Source organism: Gadus morhua, chromosome 11 (genome assembly GCF_902167405.1).
Source record: "Gadus morhua chromosome 11, gadMor3.0, whole genome shotgun sequence".
NCBI lineage: Eukaryota > Metazoa > Chordata > Actinopteri > Gadiformes > Gadidae > Gadus > Gadus morhua.
In genome coordinates, this window is record NC_044058.1 from 4,702,963 (window position 1) to 4,717,427 (window position 14,465).

The following is a 14,465-nucleotide window of genomic DNA, read 5'->3' on the forward strand; positions in this document are numbered from 1 at the left end:
TCGACCAATGGCGCTGGAGTTATGTGGTGACGTCACTACACGACCCCTCAACCCCCCTCTCCTTGTCGACCAATGGTGCTCCAGAGCGTGCGGCGGGAGACTACGAGGACTTCCTTCCCAATGCTTCCTGCATACACAACCTTTAATGTTAGAAAGCTCCAACATTTCATGAATGAAGTACAAGCGAAGAGTGTGAATTTAAGGGTGGTGAGTATACCTACCGTTGTCATCTGCTGTCTATCAGTTTATTAATATGACGGACATAACACACTCACACATGACACCACTCTACTAATACTAGGTCCTACTGTGTGTTGCTAGTGTTAGCCTGCTAGTGACATCATGATGTAAATTTAAAGTCCCAGACAGATAATGTGAAGTTAAAGTCCCAGACAGATAATGTAAGGTTAAAGTCCCAGACAGATAATGTAAGGTTAAAGTCCCAGATAGATGTAAACTGTAAAGTTAAAGTCCAAGACAGATAATGTAAAGTTAAAGTCCCAGACAGATGACATCCAATGCTCACCATTAACAGTCGTCTACACATTCACCAAAATGTGGTCATTCTGCAGCAATGGTATTTCTACAGCTGTGCTGCCATATCTTTGGTCACATTTAGAAAGACAGATTTATCAATATACTTCTTTGTTTTTAACTACGTGGATGACCCTGGCCTTGTCATGACAGTGGCATTGTACAAAATCCAATGTAACAGTTTGATAGTAAACCTCCAACCTCCCTTCCTACATGTATGATCAGGTTGTTCTGCGACAATGCGCCGCAGCGGAGCCCCCAGCCGGCTCACCGCCAACGCCGCCAAACGGCCCAGGTTCCAGCCCCCGGGAGGGTCTCTCCCCAGGTCATCAGCACAGCCTCAGGGGCAGGCTGACCAACGGGCTCCAAACACCAATGCCATATTGACAGAGGTGAATTAGACTACCCTATGCACTGTCCCTGTAGTTTAATTGCTAGTTAATAAACACAATGAAATAGGCTCCAAGAAATGATATGGCTATGTGATGATTGTCCAGGTAGTCATTAGCTCTAATGTGCCAGCAGGCCCAGAGGGGACTGGCCGGGCCTGCACTTGATGCCCCAATGAAGCTGCCCTGGCCTGGTCCTACGGAGGATGCTTCTCCGGGCATGTCCAGGGCTCTGGCGATGGTCCTCCACGCAGCAGAGTGTAAAGAGAATGACATGGAAGCAGACGGACATCCTCAGGTTACACCTGTAGAGTCCGGAGCCGGTAAGAACTCAGGATCATGACATAGAAAACCCTTGTTTGCTCTCTGTCACATTGTTTTACATATATGAATTCACTTATTTTCTTTGGGGGTAATTAGTTGTTTTTACCAAACCAAGGGATTTTGATGTTATAAACACGGCCCAATGACATAGTCCCAGTGCAAGGGATGGCAATCAAAATAATGTGTTCATAATGTGAGATTTTTTTAATTATTATTATGAAGCTCTGGTAGGAAACTGTTAAGTCTAATGGTACATCTAAATTACTCTTATGACAGACAGTTTGTAGGCCTTATTGCTTGCAGATTTGTGAGGAAACGGCTAAACATGTGATACAGAATGTTACTCTGTATGGCGGTCCTGAATGCTAGTGTCTGCATTACAATCAAACAACCTCCCTCAAGTAAAGGGATCGATGTCTTTAGTGTACCTTGCTCACATTAATCATATTTTATTATAAGTTCAAATGCAACGTCGTTGCATTATAGGCTTGGTGAGAATCGAGCTACTTACTTTTTACGCAGTGGTATAACAATAGCGAAAACCATGCGTAAAAAACATAAGACAGATGTGTATTTCTAGATGTGATTATGGAGCTAAATGTAGACCCCCCCCCTCATTACGGTTTGAGAACAGCTTATAAACAAAATTCTGATTCGCTTGGTCCCATAAATTAAAGCTATTCTGCCAGTAGTCGTCTTTCTCCCATCGTGGACAAAGAACGTCTCTCCAGGTTCGGGGAATTCACAACGATTAAGTTCTCTCATGCGGTTTATTGATTTCCAGCAAAAGAAGAACGCACATAATTGTTAGAAATTACAGTTTTCCCGATTCCTTAATTGTCACCAAACCACCCATATCTGTTGAGACAACGCTCTGTTAAACCCAGCAGCGGAGTGACAGCAGCCGGTCTAGCGTTGTGTTAAGAGGCGGGGGTTGTGCAGCGGCAGCGGTCGGCAGATTAGGACTGTGCTCAGGATCAGTGGGCAGACTCGGCTCGTCTCCCTCCCTCCTCTCCCGACAGCCAATGGTGCCGATACCCATCTCCTCTATAAGCAATTGTATTGTTTCTGCAGGCACAATTAGATACCGGATTGGTGTGAACAATTATATAATTTACTTCTGCAGTCGCGACACCGCTAGGTTTGTTGTGTATATATAAAGCGCTGCTTCTTGCAGGCATTCAGGCAAATGTCTCCTCCCCCTTTGAGTTAAGTCAGTGCTATTTCCCCGCTCGTCTCCTATTGTCACCATAGGAAAAAGGTTTTTGACCCATAGCAATCAACTAAAGTCGAGTGCCGTGCCTGAAGTGTACATGTCCATGTTTATTCTGTGTATAACGACCCGTGTTATTAAAAAGAGTCTGCGTTACTGTGGTGTGAATGCTGTGCTTGGTTCGGGGTTTAGAGAGACCGGGCTGTAAGTAGGTCGGGCCGGGTTTAAGCGGCTTAACTACGTCAGCCTAAGCTGGGAGGAATTCATTGTAGAGCCCTCCGCGGTAGGCGGGGGCCTAAACGAGGCTGGCCTAGTTAAGCCTGATTCTTATTGTGTGCAGTCTGTTTTTGTTGTGCAACACAGCAGAGAGGACCAAAGGCAGCGTGTATAGGTTCCCATGCATGCAAGGCATGGATTGGTTTTGATTGGGAAAAACAGGAAACGAAACGAACGTTTTTCTGTTTAAGAATTAAACCGGTATCAGCTTCATCGCCCTGGACAAAGACAAGGACAGCTGGAGGCCATTATTACGATCAGGGACAAAGGGAGCTCGGGTGGAGCGGCGAAGAGTCAAAGTTCACAAGTGGGGCAATTGAAAGGTGTCAGATCAGAGGCACTATTTTGCCCCGCGTCGGCCCTGCCATGCTGTGAAGATGGCATCGAGCTCCTTGTTTCTGTCTAGCATGGTGGGCAAGTCGCGCTCCTCCAACTTCACCCTTTCCGAGAAGCTCGACCTGTTGAAGCTGGTGCGCCCTCATGTGCGCATTCTGGAGGAGCACACCAACAAGCATGCCGTCATCGTAGACAAGAACAAGTGTTGGGACACCGTGGCCGACCAGTACAACTCGCTGGGAGGGGATAGACCCCAGCGCACCGCTCAGGGCCTCCGGACTCTATACAAGAGACTGAAGGAGTCGGCCAAGCAGGAGCTGATGCAGAGGAGACACGCCCAGCCCGAATACAGGGGGAGCATTTCGGAGCCAACCAGGAGGGTGATGGAGATGATTCCTCAGTTGTTTCACCACGTGCCCGTACAGGATAAAGACCAAGCGCTGCGCAGGTACACGTCCCCGTGTGACAACTTTATGGCTTGTTTTTTGAGACGCGCAAAAAAAACCTAAAAAACCGCACGCATCGAAATACCAAACGCGAATTTCTTTCATATTCTTTTTGCTACTTTTACAGCCTATTTAAAATAGTCTTTCATATCGAGATTATACACTACACGAAACAAAATACATCTTGACACGTTTTTTATATATTTACGTTTAAAACATTTGAATAATTAATTTGATAATTATTGTTTTGAATCTTACTTCTCTTAACTTGGCTAAAGCTGTTAATTGTAGCCCTTCTTAATTTTCCTTGAATGTATTGCTATTGAAACGTGACTTAGTTGTGCCATTGACGCGTGTTGCTCACCATCTGCAGGTTAATATACAACAAACACAACTCTCCCATCGAGCACCCGGCCAGCAGCTCCTCTCTGCCCGGCCTGCAGGATTACCCAGCAGCCCTCCCGCTTGCCCACAAGCTGGTCCAGCTGGAGCCCGAGGAGGATGTGAAGCCACCTCCCGAGCTCCCCGTCCTACCCCTCGTCACGGGGCCGGAAGGGGTCAGGGAACAGGAGCAGGTAGGCAACGTTGACGACGAGTCTCTGGTCAGCGTGCAGGACTACGAGCCGTCCCTGTCCCCCGCCCTGTCCACCTCCTCGGTCAACATCCCCCTCTCCGGGTCACCACTGGTGGACCCCCACCACGACCTGTACCCCAACGTCCTGTACCCCCACGACCACCTGGAGCACGAGCGCTTCCGGCCCCACCACTTCGCCAAGGAGGAGCACGAGCTGGTGCTAGCCAACCACCAGAAGGTGGCGGTGTACCTGGAGGAGAAGAGGGAGGGGCTGAAGAGGAAGCAGGAGCTGGAGGAGGAGCTACTGAGAGCCAAGATCAAGGTGGAGCGGCTGAGGGCGGCCAGACTGAGACACGGGCTGCCTCTGCCTCTATAGCACAAGCCTGAGGAGACACAGCCTGCCTTTGGTAGCAATGCCCTTAAACTCTTGAACGGGACCCACAATGGGTCGCGGCCCGGTTGGAGGTGGGTCGCAACCCCCAAAACACGGGAGTGCTCAGAGTGTGTGGTCGGGACCCAAGGACACACTGAAATGGTCTTTTGGTCCAGAGATGAACGTGTGGAGGAACCTCTGCTCTATAGCACACATAATGGCACCCTAAGTCTGAGGAGAGGACTGAAGAATCCCTCAGCCTCAATGGATGAATATTTTCTTAGTTTTGCTTGAGACCCGTTTTAGCCCAAAATACTTTTGAGGGCCGTAGTCTAACGATGCATTGCCTACAGCCCAATTTTCATCAGAGTAAATCCAATCATCCAAAACATTTTTGTCATATATTTATGGCAGATACGACCATATTACTAATGACCTGCCAGTGCAAAACCTTACTATGCTCAAATGTAAGGGAATGAACCGTGTGATTAGGTATTTTCTACATTTCAGAATGTGTATTTGCCCCTGTTGGGTTAGTTTAGTGGCTGGCCTTTTTTTATTAATTTGAGAACAGTTTGCAAAGAAGAGCTCAAGCTAGTTCATACAAGGTTTGAGAAGCATGCAAAGATTGGAAAAATAAGCCTTTCAATGCAATCCTTAATTATTTTGAAGATGAATGGACATTAAGACATTAGCACTGTGATACCTCTATGTTTTGGTGGGATGAGCCCTTCCACTTCAAGGCCTTGACAAGACATTTGTGATGTCTTGTCAACAGAAATCCTCATATGGAGATCTAAAATAAATAAATAACAGGGAGCACTTGGAAGCTTTATATATTGAATGGAATCTTTGATGTGTGATGTTGTTTAAATGTTGTGCTAATAATGGTACAAGAGTGTTCCTCTGTCCCAGTTCAATGTTCATGCACTTATTAAAAAATAATTAACGGTTTTTTATGGTTCTTACACATTAGCTCTGCATCATATCTCCTATCTTCAGTCTGGTGTTACAACACATATTTTACTGTTCATTTATTTCGATGTATAAAATGGTTTCCGTGTGTTTACTCGTGTATTGTGGTTGACCTGGAGTGGATTATCTATAAACCCGATGGCACATTTGGCAGTTAAACTGTTGTGTAGCGCCCTCCACTGGTGGGTTTATATATTTTTGAACAGTCGAGTTCTCTATTGGTTAACGTCTTCATCCACTGTAGATTTCTCACTTTGTTCCCAGGGCTAGGCGGTCCTCCTCAACTGCATCAAGGCTCCTCTCCCAAGGCTCCACTGGGGAAGGCAGGGTCTTCAGGGGGGGTTCCATCCGGCCCCCCCAGCACGTCCGGGGTCAGGTACTTCAATGTGATGTGGTGTAAAGCCAGCAAGAAGAAGCACAAGCGCTGGGAGGGGGATGCTGTGCTTGTGACCAGAGGACGCACCGCCACACTCAAAGACATGGAGGGCAAAGACATCGGAAAAGGTGACACTCTTTCACTGTTATTGCCTTCATGCAACTGGAATTGTTGAAAATAAAAACTTTTTAACATTGCAATCAGTCGGAAAGACGCAATGAAAAAAGTGTTTTCCTTGGTTATACTTATACCTCGTTAACCATCTGGTAAATTGTAATGCTATGTCCTTATATGTCTTCTGATGTGATGAATGTGCTGATCCGGTCAGAAGTCCTTAGTTTTGTTTTGTGTTCGTACAGGAAGTGGCTACAAGGTGTCTGAGCTTGCCGCTCTTTGTGAGGGGGAGACTCTGATGGTCGGGGGGAAGGAGGTGGAGGTGATGGGGGTGATATCTGCTGAAGACTTTGCCAAGGGCCGCTGCTTCCAAGAAGCCCACGTGGTAAAGGAAGAGGAGGGTCGCAAGTCCGGCCCGCCTCCCCCTCGCAACTCTGCCTCTAAACCGTTCTGCAGCCCCATGCTGGGCAGAGCGGAGAACACCGGCACCAGAGTGCAGGAGGAGCAGCCGGGCAGGCCCCGCCATGACCCCCTCGCTGCAGGTAGAGACCAGCACAGCACCGCAGGCCTCACGCCACCGCCACCCTGACCATGAGGGCTCGCGGGAACGTCAGGCCTGCAATAACATGGTTGCTGGATTGAAGCCCTTTTGGAAAAGGGGATTTCGGTTCTTGAGCAAGGAACTTTCTTCCCTAACTATATAACGCCTCATATATTGCATAGAAAGTGGACGATGCATATTTTTCAATGCAGCCCAATACTCGTTTGTACCGCACAGCTAGAGCTTTCTGCCTAGGTCAAGTTCACTGCTTGTGTTTTAGATGCGTTTGGCACAATTTGATTGCTTTCCCAATGCTTGTCGGGTTCTAGATGCAACACAAACCCTTCTGGGACGAAAGGTTGCAAGTAGAGATGTCCGATATTATCGGCCCACCGATATTATCGGCCCGATATTAGCATAAAAATGTAATATCGGTAAATATCGGTATCGGATTTTTTTTGCCTTAAAACCGATTTTTAGAGCTCAAATAAATGTTTTCAAAATTGTGCAGTACAGTGCACATTGTAATTGACTCATATTTGTGCATTTATTCAATTAAGGTTATTGAGTTTTAGTTAAAGAAACATACTGCTATGTTGCACATAGTTGTTCAGGTACAATGTTTTATCATTTGTGAAGTCAAGTTTGCCCTATTTGTTGTGGGCATTGTCAAGATTATCTCAGGGAGAGTGTAATCCAAACTGTTGTCTGAGACCATTAAAAAAATAAACATGGCACTTTTCCCTTAAATTAAGTTGAAGTATATTTCTTATTTTGCACAGACAATGTTAACATTTGGAAAGCCTTGTTACATTCAAGAATGCATCCAGTGGGGCATCACAATAACATTAAGCATGTTGTGTTAATTCCACAACAGGACATATGTAATGTTACCTAAATTAGGTTTGAGGAAAAATAAATAACCCAAATATCGACATCGGTATCGGCTGATATCGGAATCGAAAATTTAGAGTTGGACAATATTGCATATCGGATATCGGCAAAAAAGCCAATATCGGACATCCCTAGTTGCAAGCCTTATGCTGTGTTGTTTTGGAGACTTTATTTGAACTCCGTCGATGCAACCAGCATCAAGGATGCGTAAGAGGCTTGGTGTGCAGTGTTGGATGTCCGCTGCTGGTGCTTGTATGAATGTGTTTTTGTAACCCACAAATCCCTTTGTGCTTTGTCTCTCTGTAGGTGCCTTGGTTATGCCGCGTCCCTCCACCAATCACCAGTGGGCCTCTAACAAGGCAGGGCTACCTGTGGTGGACGTGGTGGTGGACCCTCACCTGGTCAATAACCTTCGACCGCACCAAAGGGAAGGCCTGCTCTTCCTCTACGAGTGTGTGATGGGCATGAGGTAATGGATCCTGATTAAGATGCAGCAGTTATGAAGAACCAGTATTCTGAACATTAGCTGAAAGAAGGCCCTGAAGTTGTAGAGTCAGGTTGATCCAGATGAGGCCACTCTCCTCAGTGAGGCAGTCTGTCCATCTGCCTCCCTCTGCTTCCCCCTGCTCTGCCCCAGGGCGCCGTCCAGCCACGGGGCCATCCTGGCAGATGAGATGGGCCTGGGGAAGACCCTGCAGAGCGTGGCGCTGGCCTGGACGCTGCTCAGACAGGGGCCGTACGGGGGGAAGCCCATGGCCAAGCGTGTTCTGGTGGTGGCCCCCGGCAGCCTGGTGCAGAACTGGGGGGCCGAGTTCAACAAGTGGCTGGGCCGAGAGAGGATCAGCGTCTACGCCGTGGACCAGGTGAAGGGAGCAGATAGGGTTCATGTCCCACCAGGGGAACACAGAGGGTTCTTGTCCCACCAGGGGAACAGATAGGGTTCATGTTCCACCAGGGGAACAGATAGGGTTCATGTCCCACCAGGGGAACACAGAGGGTTCATGTCCCACCAGGGGAACAGATAGGGTTCATGTCCCACCAGGGGAACAGATAGGGTTCATGTCCCACCAGGGGAACAGATAGGGTTCATGTCCCACCAGGGGAACAGATAGGGTTCATGTCCCACCAGGGGAACAGATAGGGTTCATGTCCCACCAGGGGAGTAGAGAGGTTTCATGTCCCACTAGGGGAGTACAGAGGGTTCATGTCCCACCAGGGGAGTACAGAGGGTTCATGTCCCACCAGGGGAGTACAGAGGGTTCATGTCCCACCAGGGGAGTAGAGAGGTCACCAGGGGAGTAGAGTTGGTTCATGTCCCACCAGGGAGGGATGGGCTGTAGGACATTTCTCTAAAGGGTTGATTGAAGATCATTCACAATATTGGATCAGTAAGATCCCATGCTGTCTCCGGCCCCTTGTATGACAAAATTAATGAGAATTTTCTAAAGTGTGTGTGTGTGTGTGTGTGTGTGTGTGTGTGTGTGTGTGTGTGTGTGTGTGTGTGTGTGTGTGTGTGTGTGTGTGTGTGTGTGTGTGTGTGTGTGTGTGTGTGTTTAGGACCACAGGATAGAGCAGTTTGTGGCCTGTCCTCTCCACAGTGTCCTGGTGATCAGCTATGAGATGCTGCTGCGCTCTCTAGAGCAGGTAGGAAACCTCAGTTATCTTTAGTACATGTCCAGCAGTATTGGGTCTGGGGTTGACATGGCTTACACATGTGACTCCTGATGGAACTGGTTCCAGGTCCAGAAGCTGGAGTTCGGCCTCATCGTGTGTGACGAGGGCCACCGGCTGAAGAACAGCAGCATCAAGACGTCCTCGGCCATCAGCGGGCTCAGCTGCAGACGCAGGGTCATCCTGACAGGTGGGTACTTCCTTCTGGACCTCCCTCACTCACCCAGACTCACTCCCAGTCCCGTACCAGTGCTGGCAAACCAATGGCAGAAAACAAGCAGACCACCAACATGCTAGCTTCCCACATGACACTTTCTCCTTCTGTTTAAAACACGACTTATGATTCACATTTTTACAAGCTTATACCAAGAAAAACCATGGCACATTGAACCAACCCTGACCCAATCAGTAAGCATCAGAGAGTACGTTCTGTAGTCTTTGTAGTTCTTATCGCTGTTCATAGACCACACAAACACCTTACTCATGCAGTCTATTTTGTTGTTGTCCAGGTACTCCCGTCCAGAATGACCTGCAGGAGTTCTACGCCATCATAGAGTTGGTCAACCCAGGGATCCTGGGCTCCTGCGCCGCTTACAGGAAGGTGTTCGAGGAGCCCATCCTGCGCTCGCGACAGCCCTCCTGCACAGAGGTACTGAACGTCATACCTTTATGTTCCCCGCTTACGCTCATTGAGATGCAGCACTCCTCTACCAACCACAGACAACACTACAACACACTACTAATCACAACATTGGTGACAGATGGATGGGCGATACAAAGGTGTTACATAACGTGAGGCCGGTGGCTATAGGACTAAAGGGATGTGGCTCTTATCTCTTATCCCCTCTGCACATGTTATCAGTTCATGTTGGATATGGACACTGCTTAACCTGGTTAACTACCACCCTCTCTCCGCAAAGGAGGAGAGGGTTCTAGGGGAAGAGCGAGCCACGGAGCTGTCCCGCCTCACCAGCATGTTCGTCCTGCGGCGCACCCAGGAGATCATCAACTGCTACCTGCCGCCGCGCCACGACTGGACACTGTTCTGCGGCGCCACCGCCCTGCAGACGGAGCTGTACCAGCAGCTGCTCGGTCACCGCGTGTTCAGGGCCTGCCTGCAGGGCTCCGGTCAGACCCACACACACCTGGCCTGCATCACCGCCCTGAAGAAGCTCTGTAACCACCCTGGCCTGCTGCACGCCACCGTCAAGGTCAGAGCAGGGAGCCAATCACCGAACCCACCCATCAGGCAATGACTGCAGGGAGGTTACATGACTGTGTTTGGCACCAGACAGAAAACTGCTTTGGGGTCCTCGTATGGATGAGGAGCACTGTACTGCCGTTTTTTTAAAGGTTCTAGATTAAGTGTGTTTCAGTCCCTTACCACTATATTATCTTCTTGAAAAATATGTCTACCAAAACTGCTCCTTAAAAACATGCATCTGAATTCACTGGGAGTCAGTTAGGATGAAAGAGCTGGCCAAACGACTAAACTGTAAATGGCAGATAATATTCCCCTGTTCTATTGACTACAGTGTTGAGCAGAGGTTGACGGTACAATTATGTGTATGTGTTTATCTAGGCGAAGGCAGACAGTGGTTCCGTGGAGAACACTTTGTACGAGGGCCTGGCTGCTCTGTTCCCAGAGGACTACTCCTCAGGAGGTCTCAGTACCGCCGACTCTGGGAAGCTCCTGGTCCTGGCAGACCTGCTGACTGCCATCAGACACATCAGCCCGTCAGACAGGTGTGGGGGTGTCCGTGCGTGTGTGTGTGTGTGTGTTTGTGTGTGTGTGTGTGTGTGATCATCTGAGCATGTGTCCTATCATCTGCTTCCACTGTATAATTAAAAGAACAGTGTGCCATTAAAGGTGTGTGTCCGTGCAGGGTCGTGGTGGTGTCAAACTACACTCAGACGTTGGACCTTCTCCAGGACCTGTGTGTCCACATGGGCTACACCTTCTGCAGATTAGACGGACAAACACCCACCAACCAGCGGCAGCGGCTGGTGGACAACTTCAACAGCCCCTACTCCAACCACTTCCTGTTTCTGCTGAGTTCTAAGGCCGGAGGGGTGGGGCTTAATCTAGTGGGCGCGTCCCACCTGGTTCTGTATGATATTGACTGGAACCCTGCGAATGACATCCAGGTGAGGTGCAGGCATGAAGACCGAAGCCTAGGAATGTAGTACCGAGCTCTAGCTAAAGGAAAGGGCAGCGGGTCTTTAGCTCTGTGGTTCTAATTCTTATGCTTTCATTAATTCACCGAACAAAAGTAAACAACAAAATAATGTAGACGTAACATGAATGACATTCCTTACATTAATGTTGGACTAGAAGTGCTTTTCCGTGGGACCCCACATAGCGATCAAAGTAATCCATCAGGTGGCAGTGTGTGCACACTCAGACATTGCTGACGATATTACCCGGTGTGTTCAGGCCATGGCTCGAGTCTGGAGGGACGGACAGAAGAAGACCGTACACATCTACCGACTCCTCACTGCTGGTGAGAGCACCGGTTCACTCGGGCACACACGACAAAAAAAATATGGGGCAACAACGCTCCACTGTGCATGATGAGCAAGAGAGGGGATAACGCATTGATCATCTCCGCAGCTCAATCAGCAATCACTGTTTCTGGTGGTGTTACGCAACATCCAACTGCAGATTAACTGTAAGAATTGATCTATTGATCTAATTGATACATCATTATTACCGTCGTTGGTGACGTAGATTATGTAGACCTGAACTGAATCGTCCGTCCTGATCTTATCTACTATAATGACATCTGGTTTTAATCTTTTGACCATTTAGAATCTAGATTGATCCCCTGAATCCCTCATGACCGCGTACAACACACTGTGTACATTCACTGTATTGAATGTGCCATTAAACACTGCCTCACGCAGGTACGATTGAGGAGCGTATCTTCCAGAGACAGGTGTCCAAACAGGGGCTCTCTGGCACCGTGGTGGACCTGGGCAAAGGGGCAGAGCATACCAGCTTCTCAACCAGTGAGCTGAGAGATCTTTTCAGCCTCACAGACACCCCCTCTCTGACGCACGACCTCCTCAACTGTAACTGTAGCATGGACGGAACAATTCAGGGTACACACACACACACACACACACACACACACACACACACACACACACACACACACACACACACACACACACACACACACACACACAGGCTGAAATATTATGGTTTTATTTTGGATAGCCATGGAAGAAGAAGTGGAGCAGCGGTCTGATAGGCCCTGCCAGCTGGGTCGTCTTGGAGACAGAGTAGGAGAAGGAGGCGTGTCACAGAAGCATCTCAGCATGTCGGAGCTGATGCAGTGGAGGCATTTCTCCGGGGAGACCACCACCTTCTCAGATCCCTACCTGGACCACGCGCGGAACCACATCACCTTCGCCTTCCAATCCACCATGTCCCACGCAGCTCAGTGAAGGACGGCTACACATGTAACCACAGACACATTTAAACGTTGGTGAGGTTTACGTGAAAACCACAGATGATTTTAAAGAAAAAACAGTTTGATATTTACACAGTGGAAAACGTATTGCGCCTGACTTAAATTATTACACTGTTATAACTCTAATAAAACATTTCCTCTTTGTACATTTCGCAACTGGGACTATTTTTGTTTTATTATTCAAACTTTGAACAGAGAGATTCTTTGTCTGTTTACTTACTTGTAAGAAAGACAGAGAGAGAGAGAGAGAGAGATAGAGATCATGTTTGCAATGAAGTCAATGTTTACATTTCAACCCAAGCATTTTTGTACAATGTAATTCCCTGAAGATAAGAACAAGTGTTGGAGTGTTTGTCTTCGTCTTGTGTAATATTTACCTTGTCACCAACAGCTGTGTTTTACTCCAAGAAGGGACCGAACGGAAGCGTCTGGGCAGGATGTTGACGTGAGAACCATGCAATGAGTCTGTTTACAGTCGCAGGGGTCATATCATCAGCATTTCTTTGTGAAAGCTTTATTCTTTTTCATAAGGGTAAAGGATGATTAGCTTTCTGCACCACAGCACAAAGCTTACACGTGTGTGGCACTACCTGTCTGAGAGTGTGTGCTGGTGCACCTTACATGTGCTCGTCAGTGCTGGAGTGTATTGGCTTCAGTAGATGCCTCTTTATGTGTGAAAAACACTTTGTGTAAGGGGTTACCCTTTGTTTGGGGTGTGTGTGTGTGGCACCATGGTTACTTAAACACCTGCTGGTTCCCCTTGGGACAGCATGTCTCTGAACTACAACAGGGTTTCCGTCTGTGGAATTGTATTCACAGAGGGGATGGCTGTTATGCATTCGGTCATTCATGTTCAACCATTGTGGCTTTGGCTGGAGAGCTCAACGCCAGTCCTTACTGTCCGATAAGGCACTAGGGAAGGGTAGGAGGGAGACGCTTTGTTAAATTGTCATTAACCCAGCATCACAAGCTAAAATGGGTATCTACAGTGACCCAGTTTTTCCAAGAGTGCAACTAGTAAAGCTGCCTGTGTAACCAGGCAACCGCCGGTCATTTCCCCCTGCCCTATGCATGCCTTTTCAATGTGTTTCTGCACGTGTCGGACGGATCGTCACGGGGGCAAGCGGGATATTGATTTAACCCATAGTTGTGTCTCATAGACTGCGCTGCCTCTGCTGTACAGCCCATAGCAGAATCAGTTTGTGGCTAAAACATCCCTCTTTAAAAGCTCAGCGTTGGGGTTTACAGATCAAGGAATTAGTATAGTTCACGGACTGAGGGGATTAATGAGTTTCTATCTATGGACCGATGGCGCTGTCTGTGGCTCTAATGGAAAAGGCGGAATCACAGATTGGGGGTTTAATTTCTGAGGCCCTTGTCCCGCTGGAATAAAGATGGAGTGAATGATGGAACAGTCCCTTTAAGCCTCACGTTGTTTAGTTTGTGCATTACATAGCATTCCATGTGATGCACATTACTGCATGTGTTCATATAATGCCTGTGGCTCTTTCAACGCTCATTGTGGATTGATAGATTATGTTGGCAATGCAAAGCAGCCCCAGGACTGACTGTCCTCTCTGGGTGGTCTCTAGGGGCCACAGCCCAGATTAGTCGCACTGGAGTTTGGGGAGTCTAATCTGCTCATCCGGGTTTGACCAGGGGGTCGATGGATCCAGTAGCAACACATTATCTATTGTTTCTACGTGTTTTATTGGTAACCACCTGGAGAGGCAGACTTGCCACTTGCAGTGATCTGTGTGTTCCTATGTGAAACCATACTGTTTCTAACTGCTGCACTGTTGCCACCCTCTGAGAAAACCAGAACAACAAATATTCTTCGAGTGCCTTGTTTTTCCAGATCTTCACAGAATTAGCTTGACTAATGTTCGGGTTTCCTGGAAACATTTCCATGGTTATAAAAAGAAGAGAAGATGACAGTTTACATTAGTT

The 14,465-nt window shown here is 47.9% G+C and overlaps 2 protein-coding genes across 3 annotated transcripts; both read left to right on the forward strand.

Moving 5' to 3' along the window:
- Positions 1-7: 7 nt before the first annotated feature.
- Positions 8-12,671, forward strand: rad54b (RAD54 homolog B). 2 transcript variants are annotated; one of them, XM_030370180.1, is made up of 16 exons: positions 8-207; positions 760-926; positions 1,057-1,246; positions 5,705-5,944; positions 6,176-6,472; positions 7,672-7,834; positions 8,003-8,228; positions 8,923-9,009; positions 9,106-9,226; positions 9,546-9,685; positions 9,957-10,247; positions 10,619-10,782; positions 10,923-11,184; positions 11,474-11,540; positions 11,944-12,141; positions 12,260-12,671. In XM_030370180.1, the coding sequence occupies exons 2-16, from the start codon at positions 774-776 to the stop codon at positions 12,487-12,489; spliced, it is 2,829 nt and encodes a 942-aa protein (XP_030226040.1). In that variant the 5' UTR covers positions 8-207; positions 760-773; the 3' UTR covers positions 12,490-12,671. The 2 variants fall into 2 exon arrangements, with proteins under 2 accessions (XP_030226040.1, XP_030226041.1); XM_030370181.1 differs by having other exon boundaries at positions 1,060-1,246.
- Positions 1,253-5,419, forward strand: LOC115553706 (fibrinogen silencer-binding protein). The gene is made up of 2 exons (XM_030370185.1): positions 1,253-3,520; positions 3,892-5,419. The coding sequence occupies exons 1-2, from the start codon at positions 3,114-3,116 to the stop codon at positions 4,466-4,468; spliced, it is 984 nt and encodes a 327-aa protein (XP_030226045.1). The 5' UTR covers positions 1,253-3,113; the 3' UTR covers positions 4,469-5,419.
- Positions 12,672-14,465: the final 1,794 nt, after the last annotated feature.

Excerpts from the sequence above, each read along its gene's own strand:
- rad54b (XM_030370180.1), top strand. The coding sequence starts at position 774 with ATGCGCCGCAGCGGAGCCCCCAGCCGGCTCACCGCCAACGCCGCCAAA. Across the intron at positions 6,473-7,671 it reads CCATGACCCCCTCGCTGCAG|GTGCCTTGGTTATGCCGCGT; the intron begins GTAGAGACCAGC and ends GTCTCTCTGTAG. Across the intron at positions 11,185-11,473 it reads ACCCTGCGAATGACATCCAG|GCCATGGCTCGAGTCTGGAG; the intron begins GTGAGGTGCAGG and ends CGGTGTGTTCAG.
- LOC115553706 (XM_030370185.1), top strand. The coding sequence starts at position 3,114 with ATGGCATCGAGCTCCTTGTTTCTGTCTAGCATGGTGGGCAAGTCGCGC. Across the intron at positions 3,521-3,891 it reads AAAGACCAAGCGCTGCGCAG|GTTAATATACAACAAACACA; the intron begins GTACACGTCCCC and ends CACCATCTGCAG.